Source organism: Aythya marila (assembly GCF_965140915.1).
Source record: "Aythya marila genome assembly, chromosome: 13".
Lineage (NCBI taxonomy): Eukaryota > Metazoa > Chordata > Aves > Anseriformes > Anatidae > Aythya > Aythya marila.
In genome coordinates, this window is record NC_139054.1 from 349333 (window position 1) to 364235 (window position 14903).

The 14903-nt window shown below is 46.3% G+C and overlaps 1 protein-coding gene across 4 annotated transcripts in view; it reads left to right on the forward strand.

The window, feature by feature from the left end:
- The first annotated feature begins 318 nt into the window (after positions 1 to 318).
- The window catches only part of HEPH (hephaestin), a 28740-nt gene continuing 14155 nt past the window's right edge, over positions 319 to 14903 (forward strand). The window contains exons 1-13 of one of the 4 annotated variants that reach the window (XM_082770512.1): positions 319 to 452; positions 760 to 1263; positions 3243 to 3436; positions 5656 to 5900; positions 6571 to 6783; positions 7360 to 7539; positions 7960 to 8214; positions 8795 to 8963; positions 10096 to 10235; positions 11303 to 11434; positions 12122 to 12333; positions 13980 to 14130; positions 14443 to 14655. In XM_082770512.1, coding sequence (XP_082626638.1) covers positions 3276 to 3436; positions 5656 to 5900; positions 6571 to 6783; positions 7360 to 7539; positions 7960 to 8214; positions 8795 to 8963; positions 10096 to 10235; positions 11303 to 11434; positions 12122 to 12333; positions 13980 to 14130; positions 14443 to 14655 — 2071 coding nt within the window. In that variant the 5' untranslated portion in view covers positions 319 to 452; positions 760 to 1263; positions 3243 to 3275. Of the gene's footprint in view, positions 453 to 759; positions 1264 to 3242; positions 3451 to 5655; positions 5901 to 6570; positions 6784 to 7359; positions 7540 to 7959; positions 8215 to 8794; positions 8964 to 10095; positions 10236 to 11302; positions 11435 to 12121; positions 12334 to 13979; positions 14131 to 14442; positions 14656 to 14903 lie in introns of those variants that run through there. The other 3 variants (XM_082770511.1, XM_082770513.1, XM_082770514.1) reach the window with 3 other exon arrangements.

Sequence of the window (14903 nt, forward strand, 5' to 3'; positions counted from 1 at the left end):
CCCCGGGGCGCAGGAAGGCCGCCCATTGGTGCGCGCCGCGTGGCCCCGCCCCGCCCGCGCCGCGAGCGTGCCGCTTGTTGTGCTCCCGGGGGAGCGCCGCGCGCGGGGCCGGCGGCGTCACCGGGCGGCCTTAAAGGGGCCGCGTCCCGCGGGAGGGGCCGGTCCCGGTCCGGGTCCCGCAGGCTGGTGCCGCCCCGGGGGGACGGGCGGGGCGGCCCCGGGGGCGCGGGTCACCGCGGCCGGCCCCCGGAGGCGGCTCGTGTGCCCCCGGCCCCAGCCCCGCGGCGGCCGCCCCCCCGCGGCGAGGCGTCGCCCTGCTTTACGGCCCAGACTTTGTCCCCGGCGGCGCTCGGTGCGTGCCCGGCAGCTCGCGGTGCGCTGCGGGCGCGGCAGGGGAATGGCTCCCAGCTGACGGCTCCGCGTCGGGTCCCGCACCTGCCCCGCTCCAAAAAGTAAGGGGGGGGGGGGACCGGGGGGGGCCGGGGCGCCGCGCGCGTGTCCCCCCGGGCAGTGCCCTTCCCCGGGTGCAACGTCGGGGGAGAGCCCGGGGCGCGGGCAGACGGAATTAATCCGCTGGAACGGGGGCTGATCGGCCAGCGGGTGTGCTGAAATCCGGGCTTGCCTTTTGCTTGCAGCTCCGGTTTTGTTAAGGGATCGGCAGCACTAACTCCTGGGAGTGAAGGCTGTGCTGTAAAACGTCGAGGTTCATTGACGACCAGAACACACAATTTGTGTTTTTTTTTTTGTTTCTTGTCACAGATTTCAATGAAAAATGAACTTTTGGAAAAAGGACGTAAAGGTTATTGGTGTTGTTCGCCGTCCGTTAGCAGAATAACTGAGTGGTGAGGAGATGCTGTGAGGACAACCTGAGGACAGAGCCAGCCCGGCCCGGGGAGCCTCGGTTGGGCGAGGCTGTGCCGCTTCCCAGCCGTGCCCGGGCTCTGGACGGGGCGGCCGCGAAAACCTCGTTAGGCTGTCGGGAAGGTTTCCTCCTTGACTTTTTCGCTCAACACCAGAGTGAATTCGCACGGCATTTAGCCTGCCGCGGCTTCTGGTCTAGTTTTATCAGATAAAGGGTCCGATGATGCAGCGCTGAACTTTAATGTGGGAGGCAGGGACTCGGGCACGTAGAAATCGCGGGCTGACACAGCTGGGGCTTGTCGGCAGGCAGGCTTCTTGGCCAGCTCCAAGAGTCACTGCTCGGCCTTGGTATGCAGCCTAAGCTTTGCCCTTTCCTAGGATTAGATACCGCTGTCCAAGCCGGTAAGATCAGAGACTGGCCCGCACCGAATGCCCGGTCTCAGCAGCGCCCAGCCCCAGCTCGGTCTCCCTGGCGCTGGCTGCGGGTTGCAGCTCCCCGAGCCCAGGCCTTGGGGTGCCGAGCAGCCCCTCGCCCGGCTCCGCACCGGCGGCAGCCGCGGGGCCGGGCCGGGCCGGGGGCGGCGGGCAGCGAGCGGCCGCGGGATGCGGTGTCTGCCCCGCTGCTTCCCCGCGGCGCTGGGGCCGGGGCCGGGGCCGGGCTGCGCCCGGGGCCGTTCGGGTGCGTGGCTGGGAACGTGGCGCTGCCCTCCTGAGGGGCTCGCGGACAGAGCTGCTGCGGGAGAGAGAGCCGAGCCGTGCGGGGGGGGCGGGGATGCCTCGAATCCAGGGGAGATCCCCGCGCCTTCCTTCTGAGGAAGGAGGGAAGGAGCTTCTTCCAAGCGGAGAGAGGCTTTCTTTCAACTTCTAAATTTAATGCATGTTTGGAACCAGTAATACTTAATGATAATTAGCTTTTGAGAATAGGACAGCATGTTTGGAAATCACAGAATTACGGGTTGGAAGTGATGTGAGTAGGTGTCCTGTCCATTGCAGTGTACTGGGGTCGAATCCAATGTATTGGGCATCAGATCTGGTAACGGATTTCACAGCTTCCCTGGGAAAGCCTTTTGTGTGTGATGCCGTGCTAGCCAAAGCCTTACAGAATATCTACTTTTGCCACAAATAAAACTCCAATTCATGTTGTTACTACCAAAGACGGGAGAATAAATAATGACAAACCTCTTTATAAAAGCAAACAAAACCCTGTCTGCTTGGTGTGGTGCTATGTCACCATCCCCTTCTTTTTGGAGTTCAGGAAAGCTGATTACCTTAAATATCCTTGATAGATTTTTCTTATTCTCACATTTCCTGTTTCTCTCCGCTGAACTTTTTCAAAGTTGCTTTTATGCGTATAAAGAGCTGGACATATATTTTAGATGTCAGTTTGGTTATTGGCTGCATCCAGCTTTAAGTACATCAACAGATGAGATCTTTCTTAAGCATTTTCTTGTGATTTGTATTTATTTTCTCATCCATTTTATTCACAAGCTATTTTTTATCCTCTGGTGTAATTCTACTCCTCCATATTGCATCAGTTTCTTCTTCATGCAGGTAGTTCTTCAATGAGGTAAAATATTGTGAATACTGGTTCAATTTCATAAAATTTCCGCAACTTGCATTGGATCTCTCTTCAGAATGTTTCTCATGCGTACACCAAGCTTGTTGTCAATCACAAGTTTTATGAGTAAGGTCCTTACTTCATGATCTAGATTGTGGAGAAAATAGTTAATATAAGAGCAATCTTGAAAAAAGTTAAAATTTACAATTACTTCATAGTTACTAAGTCATACTTCTCAGGTGGCTTAGTTGAGCAGAGGGATATAGGCAACAGTTAACAATCAAGTTTCTTGTGCAGGATTATTTTCTTTTGCCTTGTATGCAGACCTTTAAGATGATTTGGGATGTTGGTATCGGGGAAAAACTGATCACTTTAAATTCCACTGCCTGTGGCACATTCTGCTCAGGACCCCCAGGCCTTAAGATGGTTGCACAGCATAGGTATTTATGGCTGCCTGCTCTGCTAACAAACACCGTGACTGTTCACCTTATCCCCTACTGAGTGAAATCTTACCAAGTTAGCAGCACAACATTATGAAACATGTAATGTGGCCAAATTGTTCAAAAGACAAAGCAATAAGTTAAACTGTTATGAGAGAAGCACGGTTTACTGGCATAAACTCCATTCACCTTGTGTGTTACGGGGATGATTTCCTTGTTGTCTCAGACCCATGGATATTTAATGACCACAGCAGGACTTCTACCTGATGTCCTCACACCCTCTCAAAATATCCAGTAGTTTCAAACCAGCTTATTTAGGATAAAGTTATGAGGTCATTCTGCTTCTGTTTTACTAAGTTTGTTTTTCCTTTTCCCCCAAATAGGCTTATCCTCCAAAGCATTCACTTCTGGCCACAATGGAATTGTTCTGGTTGTTGCTGTTTTGCATCCATTTGCCAACACCCATGTTTGCTGGAGGCATCACCCGAGTCTATTACCTGGGGATCCGTGAGGTGGACTGGAACTATGCTCCGACAGGAAAGAACATGTTCAGTAATCAAAGCATTGCACATAGCCTGTATGTTTTGCTCTGTAAGAACTGAATCTGGTTAAAGTCTGCTAGCTTAAACTAGTAATTTTCTGGGTAACTTCATGCAAGTATTCTGGGGCATCTAAGCAAGCAAGAGACAGGATTAAGTGTCTGGTCTTTATGAGCTTAATGGTTAACTTGTTTTATTGTACGAAACTGTACCAGTGGGAAAAAGAATGGTCAATTTAATGGAGCATCCAGTGACCAATGTTGGTTATGCTAGAGGGAAGTACAAACACTATAATAGAACAGATTGTGCAATACTCTGCCCTGGGGTTTAATTTTTCGTAGTTCCAGCTGGAGATCAGCTTACTTATCCTGAAACATAATGAGTTTTCACCTTGATGAAAATGACTTAATGAAGCTGGCTTTTTTTTATGTAAATGGGATTTCAAGCCTTAGACTGGATGGAGCTTCGTGAGTGAAACCTTAGTTGTTTTTAAAATGTTTTTTTTTTTGGGGAAAAGTAAATCTAGAAACTGCAGTAATTGCTTTGAGTCACAACAAAAGCAGTTTTTGTTTCTGGTTTTCAAAACCCCAGGCATTTTTTCTGTTGTTGTTTTGTTTAGATTTTTTTGGTCTTGCTTTCCACAGCTTTTTTAAGATATTTGCGTTTTTTCCTTTTTCTATAAACTGTGTTTATTGGCTTGCTCTGTTGTTTATGCTCACATGCCATAATAAATCACAGAATAACACTTGGGGATTTCAACATTTTGTTTCAAAGTGACGCAACTGGACTAGGATGGGTTCAAAGGAAAAACAAGGGCCACCAGTTTAGCATGAGAAATTCCCCATTCTCAGGAGATGCTGAGTAGACTTAAAGTATTCACAGAAAAAGAAATTCCCCAAAATTCAGGCTAAATAAAGGTGTTTTCACCAATTCCTGCAGTGATAACAAATGCAGTGCTTTTTGTTTGCTTTCTCTCATAACACATGAAGAGAAGAAAATGAAGGTAATGGCTATTAAACTTGAAGTATTTAAATTGTCACTGCACACAATTAGTTATTGGGACTTGTACAATGACTGCAGAAGTCAAATTGCTAGCAGTAAGAAAATAATTTGGTATGAATATTAGAATTGGTAAAATGCTTGAAGAATGTGTTTTGTTTGGAAGAAATGAACTATGTAGGGAAAGAGGCAGATATGCAAAAAAGTACAAATTGTCCATACACTTTGATAATAGTGGCTCCAGGGATGACCTCAGAAACATGAGCTTTAGATGGTGAGGGGCTGGGCTCTAGCTATACAATGAATGACGAAGGCAATGTTAATTGGTCTTTGCCTCCACTGTTCATCTTCTGGAGCAAGGTATTGAGTTTCTCTGTTTCAGGATGTATGTTGCTGTAGGTTTCCAAGGGGGTGAGAGAAGTTACCTGAGCTCTCACTCAGGCCTGTCCTACTCATACCTGTACCATGACTCATCTCTTATCTACTAAGACATAGTCATAAAGAGCAAATATGTTCCTGTGTTGAACTTTAGTACCTGTATGAGTTTTTAACTCTGAAAGCTGATTATGTGCAGGGTACATACCTGCCTGACTTGTCTGTCATAATACAAGTAGCTAAGAGTACGTTGAGTCTAAAAGCATCTTTTAGTCTGGATTTTTGACAGAGAGCTCATGTGATTCTTTTTTTCATCCCTTCTTGTGATCCAGCAGCAAACCCCACAAAGGTGTTGAGATAAGTTTCCAAAGGACCGACAAAGGTGGAAGCGGGAGTGGGAAGGGCTTTGGTCTTCCCACGTCACTTACATGTGATTGTCAGAGAAGCACCATCTTTCTCATTCTTTGTTTGCACAGTTCAGGGGTGCACTTTGTCCTTTCATGACAAATGGAGGGTGAGGCCATGGCTTTGTGTATCAGCTGGAGTTTGGTATCTGACTGTACTTGTGGCCCTGGTTCCAGGCGCACCGAGGTATAAACTGGCCAGCGTCCTGTTGTATTTCATGTGCTCCAAAGCAGACAGTTGTATCACTCACTATTTCATGAATAGGTTGTGTTCTGTGTCACAGCAGCCATAGGTGGGAAGAGAAAGTTTGCTGCTGGTTTAGGGTGTGTTAGGGTAGAGCATGGGAGGTTCTCTGTGATGCTGAAAGCTTCAGGGCTTACCTGAGAAAGCTACGTGTCATCACTACTCTTGTGTTACCAACAAGCTGTTTTGTATAATGCATTTCTCATGGTGCCTTTCCCTTTTCTGAATTTAACAGAAAGGCCTCAATGTTCCTGCAGTCTGGCAAAGACAGGGTGGGAAGCACATACAAGAAATCTGTGTACAAGCAATATACAGATGCCACCTACACCACTGAGATTCCCAAACCTGGCTGGCTGGGGTTTCTTGGGCCCATCATCCGAGCAGAAGTGGGGGATACCATTAAAGTACACCTAAAAAACTTTGCTAGTCGGCCATATACAATCCATCCTCATGGTGTCTTCTACGAAAAGGACTCTGAAGGTAAATGAGCCGTTGCCAAAATGGAGATGGATTTTTCTGGTTGGGAACTGAGGAGTATACACTGAGGAGAAATGTCTGTAAAGAATCCACAGACTTGGTTAGCCCAGAGCTGTATTGCTGGAAAGCAAATGTATTTCAGTCTTTAAGTCACAATGTTGGGTTTGTAGGCTTATGGGTCTGGGAGTAGTTTCCTGACTTGGACATTAAAGTACACAGTCTGGATTGCTTGATTTTTGTAGAGCTTCCAAGGCTTGCTAGTGGGAAAGTGGCATAGAAAATATTATATTCATTGTTTAAAGTGCTGCAGTATGAGAGCCACGAGTGTGATAAGCTTCATTGAGCTTCACAGGAATGATAAAGTATGAGGCCAGAGAGCTACACATGGCCTTGTTGAAGGCCAAGCAGCAGTAGGCAGAATGGCAATAACCTTTGAGCCTGTGCTGATCTGTTTGCTTGGCGTGTTGCCTTACAAGGGTTTTGTGACTCAGTTTCTCTTTAATGAATGACATTAAGTGCTATTTCAACCTTGGGATGCTGAGTCTTGATTTGAAAGCTGCTACCCAAATACATACACAGCTATCTACTGAGTGTGAGAGGCTCAGTATAAGGTTACATGTTTGGACATCTCTGCTCTTCTTGAATGGATGTTGTGATTGCTCAATTGTTCTAGGATCCCTGTATCCTGATATGTCCCCCCAGGATCAGAAGAAGGATGATGCTGTCCCCCCAGGAGGGAATTACACCTATACTTGGACTGTTCCTGAAGATCACAGCCCAACTGCTGATGATCCAAACTGCTTGACCTGGATCTACCACTCTCATATTGATGCACCAAAGGATATTGCATCTGGGTTAATTGGGCCGCTACTTACATGCAAAGAAGGTAAAAGTTCCCAGGGAAAGCAGCTGAGTTTCATTTTGTGAAGATTTTTGTGGTGACTTGGGTAAGGACAGGATGAGAAGATACTCCAGGAGGCAGCTCCCAACCAAATGGGAAAATGTGACATGACTGAAGAAGACAGTACCTGTGTTCTGGTTGGGTTCTGATCATTGCATTGTCTTTATCCTCTAGTGGCCAGGCAGCTGAGCTTGTAGGCTTCTTGATCTGAGAGGGCTGTTTAAATTCATGTTAGGAGGGGGAATCTTGCCTGATATCTAGTTTGTATATTAAAAAATTAGGAGTACTGTTTGATTTCAGCAGAAGTGAGAACACTGGAGTTGCAGTTCAGCCATGCGGAGCTGGAGCTGCATAGGATTGAGCCATATAGTAGCAGCAGTGTACTAGAAATGGATGCAATTGCTAGAACTCTGAAGTGAGCCATGCTAGAATGGTGGGGAAAGCATCTGTCTCTGACTTGTGTGATAAGAAGTTTTTCTTCTGTTGGTGTTTTAAACCCTTAAAACCAATGTTTGCTTTTCTGCATGGATGGGTAATCATTCACCTTTTCTTTCACCCTAGGAATACTGACTGGCACTTCTCAAAGACGCCAGGATGTGGATGTCGATTTCTTTCTGATGTTCAGTGTGGTGGATGAGAACCTAAGCTGGTACTTGGATGAGAACATTGCGTCATTCTGCACAGATCCAGGCTCTGTAGACAAAGAAGATGAAGAGTTCCAAGAGAGTAACAAAATGCACGGTCAGTGTCATCTTTGTGAAGCTACTGACTTTGTCCAGATACTCTGGGTGTGCCAGTGCTCTAGTATCTTGAAATGCACATCTGCCATTGTATACCAGGCTGCAGGTAGAGGGAAAAAGGGTAGTAGAAAGCTGTGAGATCACATGCTAAGCAAACAATGTCACAGGGACAGTGCAGCAACTCCAGGGGAAAACATGTTATTTTGATCTAATCTTTGGCTTGAGTGAGCCTTTCTTAGTTGTTTGGAGATTCTGAATGTGCTTCATGTTAGGAAATGACTTCTGTAACTGAGCTCTCCAGAAGAAGAGTATGAGTTCTGGGTAGGTCTATCCTTCAAACCTGTCTGTATTGTCAGCTGCAGGCACAAGCTCTGAAGGCACTTCTTCTGATCTCTGATTTTTGACTTGTTTGTTTTTTCAGCTATTAATGGCTTTGTGTTTGGGAATCTCCCTGTGTTGACGATGTGTGCTGGGGATCACATTTCATGGCATCTCTTTGGAATGGGCAATGAAATCGATGTTCATACAGCCTACTTCCATGGAGAAACACTCAACATTCGAGGCCACAGGACAGATGTGGCCAGCCTTTTCCCAGCCACTTTTGTTGCAGCAGACATGATCCCCAGTAACCCTGGGAGATGGCTCCTGAGCTGTCAGCTCAATGATCACATAGAAGGTAAGACAGACACTGGAATGTGTTCCACACGGTGGCCTCCCTTTTTTCTCCCAGTGTGGTCTTGTAATGCACTTTGTGGTAGGGGACAGTGCCTTGGGCAGCATTCCCATTAAAAATGTCCATAGTTGAATGGGTGATTCCTTGTCTTGTATAAATTGTGGTGGGTTAGTTATTAATATATATGCTAAGCTTACCAGGGGTGACTTATAATGATGTTCTACATTGGTCACTGATGAACACTGGCACAGCTGAAACTTAAAATGAGGCAGTGCCCTAAGAACAGTAGTCCCTGTAAGAGGCCCTGGCATGGTACATCTGAGGAGAGAAGGGTCTGTTTGCTCTCTGTCTATCCTTATCTAGCGTCTAATATTTAAGGTAAGAAGCTCTGTTTACCAGCATTAAAAATCCTTTCTGTGGGAAATCACCTTCTAATCACCTTCAAATCATTATTCTAATCACCTCCCAGCCATGTACCTTTGGGGACAACAGAAAAGGAATGGCTGGTTTGTGGTAGGAAGGTGGGACTGTTTGCTGGTTGAGAGGCATTAAGCCTGTGTATCCTCCACCATGTCTTGGGCAGCTGGGATGGGGGCTTTCTACGAAGTCCGGCCCTGTTCTCAGCAAGCTCTGGAACCTGCCCTGAAGGGGAAAGTTCGGAAATACTACATAGCTGCAAAGGAAGTGCAGTGGGACTACGGACCTTCAGGACATGACCAAAGCAGCGGGAAACAGCTGAGTGAGGCAGGCAGGTAAGCAAAAGGCTGATGGGGGCTTCTAGTATGAAAGGAGGCTGCTGAAGAAAATGTGGGATTTCCTTCTTAGCAAATGACATGTCTGCAATTCACATGGATTAGCCCAACTAAAAATGTCAGCTGCTGTAGCTGGACTGTACCAAAAGCAGTACTAGGTATCTCAGGGTACTTCACGTGGAAGTGTGCTGCTGTGTTTTGTGGCCTTACCTGCAGACTCCAAGAGTCCCAGTTTATGTAGAACATGAGCTGCTGCTTTTTTCTCTGGGCTTCATTTCTGCTTGGTGTGCCTGACCTAGGAAGAAATCCACAGGTCTGATAAGCTACTAAGCAAGTGCATTTTGCAGCAGACACAGGGTGGCAGAGCTAGTCTGCGGATACGCTTCAGTGTAGCCTTGCTGCAGCAAGCAATTTCTAGGAAATTAAATGCAGTGACCTCCATGACAGCTTTCCATTCCATGTGTCAAATGATTGTGGTAGCAGTGGTTTCTGAAACTGAAAGAAAGGCATGCCTCCCTCTCCCTTCCCTCCCCTGGGAAGCTGTTGGAGACTGAAGAAGTAGAAATGCAGAGAGGTTAATAATTTACCCAAAACCATGCAGCAACTCTTCCAGACCGTAGAACTGCAAGCTATCTAGACCCGTGACTTGTCCTTGTAACTAAGCTGCCTTTCCTGCAAGGCAGGTTACATCTGTCTGTGGTGGAGAGGGTGGTGGCAAAGGAAATAAATCCCTCCTTACAGCTGTCCTGTGTTTACAGTTATGATTGTGGTTGTCCCCTGGGCTGTGTTGTCTTCCCATTTACTGCATTGCCCTCTTTTGCATATTGTACAGAGAGATGCTGTTCAGACCTGTGCCTTTGAACCTGGTTGTTTCAGCTGGGAGAGGTCCCTGTGCCAGCAGTGCTCGCTGAACACAGCTGACATGAGTCTGGAGGGTGAAAACACTTCACAGTGATGAGCTCTGCTTATTCTAAACCAGAGATGCTCCCCTTGTCTGAGAAAGCTGCTTAATATGGAGATGCTGCTGGCATTGCCAGAGGGGCATGTTGTAGGGAGTAGGGCTGTGGAGAGGAAGCAGGAGAAAAGGACTGATTTCCATAAAAATAACCTGGCATTTGCTTTTTGCCTTTAGCCCTGCTGAGAAGTTTTTCAAGCGTAGCCTCTACCGAATTGGGGGAGTCTATTGGAAGGCCAAGTATGTGGAATATACTGATGAGAGTTTCCGTGAGGAAAAGCAGCAGTCAGAAGAAGAAAAACACCTTGGCATACTCGGTAGGAATCATCCAGCAACACAAAGCCTCTTTCAGTGCCAGTGAGAACAATGGGCTGATGTCAGGAGTTAACTATGCCTTTGTTTCTTGATGCAGTGAGGTGTTTTAAAGCAGTTACACTTAAGACTGAGGCACACACGCCTAGGATGTGGATGGTAAAGCAGAGGGAGTTGCTTTTCTGCTGGGGCAGTCTTCAGAGGTCAGTAGTAAGGGCTGAGGGACACAGTATAGTATTTGTGACAGTAATCAGAGCAACAGAGCAGTGTTTATAGCCAGAGCTAAACAGGTCACAGCACTAGCCCCTAGTTTTATGCTTTTGACTACCTTCAAGGCACAGTACAAACCCCACTTTCTCACAGAAAGCTTCCTCTCCCATGTGGGCTCTCTCCATTAGAGCCAGGTATCAGTGAGGGTGGTAAAGAAAGATGAGAGAAGAAAATAGAGTCTTCAGAGGGAGTTGAATCGTGTATGAAGGCTGTGCCACACACAGTAGAAGTACATAGGTGTGGTCCAGTTCCCTGCATCAACAGTGACTAATAATTTAATGACACCAGAAATTAGCAACAGCAATACCCGGGGAGGCTACAGAAGGAAACAGCACATGGATTAATACACAAATCTGGGGGGAAAGAGACACAAGGAAGTATTAAGCAGCTGAATGTAAGTGAAGTGGTTGAATTATACATAGAATGGGAGATGCAGCCTAACTGTGAGTCTTGTTGGACCCTGGGAGCCAGGGAAAACAAAAGGACTGGTGTTGCCAGCAACAGCCTATAGGAAGACAAGTGAGCGAATTCTTGGATATGACTTCATACAAACAAATTACAGTTATTTTCTACTAAACTAAACACACTGAAAGAGCAATCAATGAAAAATTCTCTGGTCAGATAAATAAGCAACATCCACAGTGGGAGTTGCATGAACTCATTTGACCTGATCCCCCATCTACCTCTGCTCTGAATCTTCTCCCATCAGCCTTGGATCAAAGGTGGCCCTGCTTTGTTTGGCTCATGTGGCTGTCCTGTGATTTGCTCTGCTGCTGACACTCACTCTCTGGTGTTTGTGTAGGTCCTGTGATGAAAGCTGAAGTTGGTGACACCATCCTGGTGACGTTTGTTAACAAAGCCTCCTGGCCATTCAGCATCCAGCCTCATGGAGTGTCTTATGGGAAGGCATGGGAAGGGATGCGGTACCATGATGGTTTGTGGCTAACTTTTTTTTTAATTAATTGTGCTGTGTCTTTCTGGGATGGAGCTAAATTTCCCTGCAGCAGCCCATATAGTGCTGTGCTCTGCACTTGCTGCAAGACCATAAATTAATGCTATTCCTGGTGGTGGAGCTCCACAGCCTATGTCTCCTCCATGCTATGAAGTTCCTGCATCCAGGAGAGACTGGGTGTGCTCTGGAGCCTGCTTGGTCCTCTGAGCCTGCCTGAGGCCTCAGAAAAGGAGTCATTCTGCCAAGCTCATGCCCAGAGAGGGTGCCTGAGGGAGCATGGTTCCAGAGGTGCTATTTTTGTGAATGAAACTGGTAAACCAAAGCTCAAACTGTTTCTAGATGTCTGAGACCCTAGTGAGCAAAGAAACATTCCCAATGCACTCCAGCTTAGGTAACCACATGCTTCCAACATGCATCATCCTAGATGCAGCTGGATCCATTTCGTTATTTGCTGTCACCATGCCCATCTCTGCCTTGGCACCAGGGAAGAATTTCAGTGATACTGAGAGCAGCTCTGTGTGCGCCCTCTGAATACTTCCACTTCCATCCTTGAGATGCCTGCTGTTTTAGTGACATGAATGAAAGCCAAGTGTGGATGTACCTGGTGAGAAGTTGCAACTAGTTTGTACAAGGACCTTGAGAATAACCACTCCAATCTCTGTTTTAAAGGTCTGTCCCAGCACGGGATTTCTGTTGCACCTCTGCAGAACTTTACGTACAGATGGACTGTGCCAAAGCATGTTGGACCGACGTCCAGTGACCCTCCCTGCCTGACCTGGATGTACAGCTCTGCTGTGGACCCTGTCAAAGACTCCAGTTCGGGCTTGGTAGGCCCTCTGGTCATCTGCAAGCCAGGCACTTTGGATGACAACAACAAACAGGTAAAAAGAATTTTCCTGTCGCACTGTTACGAAACAACCTGGCAGAGAGAGGAAACATCAGCAAACATTAGGGAACACAATGAAAATAAATCTGCAACAGTGTGAGTCCAGAGAGTCTAATTAAAGTCTGTTAACATCATGTTAACATCATGTTAACAACATGTTAACATCAGGGCACTTGTATGCCACAGTTCTGGTGGGAAAGGCTAGCATTCTGGACTCCTGAGGGCTGCCCTTGAAATAGTTCCTGGGCTTTGCTTTAAAACAAAGTACTTTCTTCAGAGACATGTGACATATTCATTGCAATCGCAAAAACACCAAAAAAACCATCTTGACATACTTGCAGATGAAAATCTACATGGTGTGCTTGAATGATAAGATGCTTTGAGGTTTGGGTGAGCCTTATTTATTCTGCAAGATCGGCTCATTTTCAAGCATAGCCAACTACAAAAAAAGCATATGAAAATCCATTTTGTTCTATAGATTTGATGAAAGATAGGTGAAATCTGAAGGATGACCAGAATTTCCTCTTGGAATTTCATTCAGGGATGTTCTACTCATTGCAATAAGTCTTGGGAAGAATCTAAATGAATATACCAGGGAAGTGCAAGATGTTAACAGACTTTTGCTGTGAAAAACAGTAGGTGGCAGAAAAATAGTCTGCTGTCTTCCTACCTACCTAGCAGTTCAGATCAGGCAGTGGCTGAGAAATCTGAAAATAGCTTCTACTGAGCCTCCCTAGGGGAGTTTGCTTTCTGCCTGCTTTCACTGGTGGCATGATGTAGCTAAACTAAGAGTTCAGAAGAGATCAGCATGTTCGTTAGGGTAGAACTTTGAATCTTCAGAGAGGATCATGAATATATAAAGTCCAATACATGAAGGAGCTGTAGTAATGATGAAACATTTACAGGTATTGAAAGGGAGTAAACAAAACAGAGACAGAAAGGTAGGGCAGGGAAAAACCACCTGGGGTGGTGATTCTGGCTCCACAATATTAGGCAACCCTTTAATGAATGGTTAAGTGGGACAGGTGCACAGCCATTCTGCACATGCCTCTGTGCCCCGCTGGAAAATGCTTAGCCGTCTCTGCAGGGTGTCCTCCTGGGTACAGCTAAGGAAGCTGATACAAAAATGAGCATCTGGACAGCGCAGGCAATGTTCTGTTAATGGGGAAACTCACCATCCTGTGGGATGCGTTTCTTAGGAGAATTAACATTTTTAAGATTTTAAGGTAATAAAAAAACAAAACAACAACAAAAAAACAAATTCAGGCCTGTGGTAGGAGGAAGGAGGGGTGGAACATAGTCATCAGCCTGCCCCAACAGCCAAATTCTGGTTTTAGGTCTGATATGGATGGGTGGTAAAACCTACACTAAATGTAAGGGTGGTGGGGGAAGGAGGCAATGCTGTAATATTCTTGGGCACATGTTGATAACTTCACTTGAGCAATATCAGGGCAAATGCATAAGTGGTGCCTCTTGTGAAATGAAAGATAAAACATTCAATTTGAGTAAAGGGACAGAGCCCTGGCCCTCTGTGAACCAATTTAGAAGATAAAGAGGAAAGTGAGAGCCAGACAAAACAGCTTTATCTGTAAGGATAGTTGATTTTAAAAATTAACAGCCATCATTGTGATTGTATCTTAGAAAGGTATCGACAAAGAATTTTACCTTCTCTTCAGTGTGTTTGATGAGAACCTCAGCTGGTATTTAAATGCAAACATAAAGTACTATTTGAGGATGGAAGAGACTTCTGTGAAAAAGGATGATGGCTTTGAGGAGTCAAACAGGATGCATGGTATGGCCTGATGGTGTTCTGTGGGCAGCGGGACTGAACCTGCAAAACGCGTCCTGGTGATCATGTTAAGTCAGCTGGGATGCTGGAGTGGTTGTGGGTTGTATTGGGCTCAAATTAAGTGAAGCTACAGAGCGGATGGGATGTTGGACAAGAAACAGGCTGTCTCAGGAAGCCTGTCCTGAGTGTATTCAGGGCCAAATTACAAGGAAGATGCTTTTCTACTGGCAGGCCTGCCCTGTCACAGTATATACACAGAATGAATCTCCAGGCTGATATCTACCTGCAGAGAGTAAATTGTTTTCTCCTTTGCAGCCATCAATGGATTTATGTTTGGTAACTTGCCTGGGCTGGATGTCTGTGAAGGAGACAATGTGTCCTGGCACCTTCTGGGCTTGGGCAGTGAAGCAGATGTACATGGAGCTGTGTTTCAGGGAAATACCCTGCAGATGAATGGGATGCGGAAAGATTCAACCAGCCTGTTCCCCCACACATTTGCTACTGCCTTCATGCAACCTGATAACAAGGGTAAGTGTCTGTGTATCTAACTTAGTGTCAGGAAAAGTCTCCAGTTGTGATATTTGCTCCTATGGCTGATTCATTAGCATGACGTGGACTTGTGTGTTCCAAGTGTTACAGGCTGAGCTGTGCTTTAGATCGGGTTTGGTTCCATTTACAGCCCCAAAACTCTTATCTTTGCATCTGCTTCTGGAGAAGAATGGGAGATACAGGATCTTGTTCTATATTGTCCCAGGCTGATTCTATAGCCTGCTGCT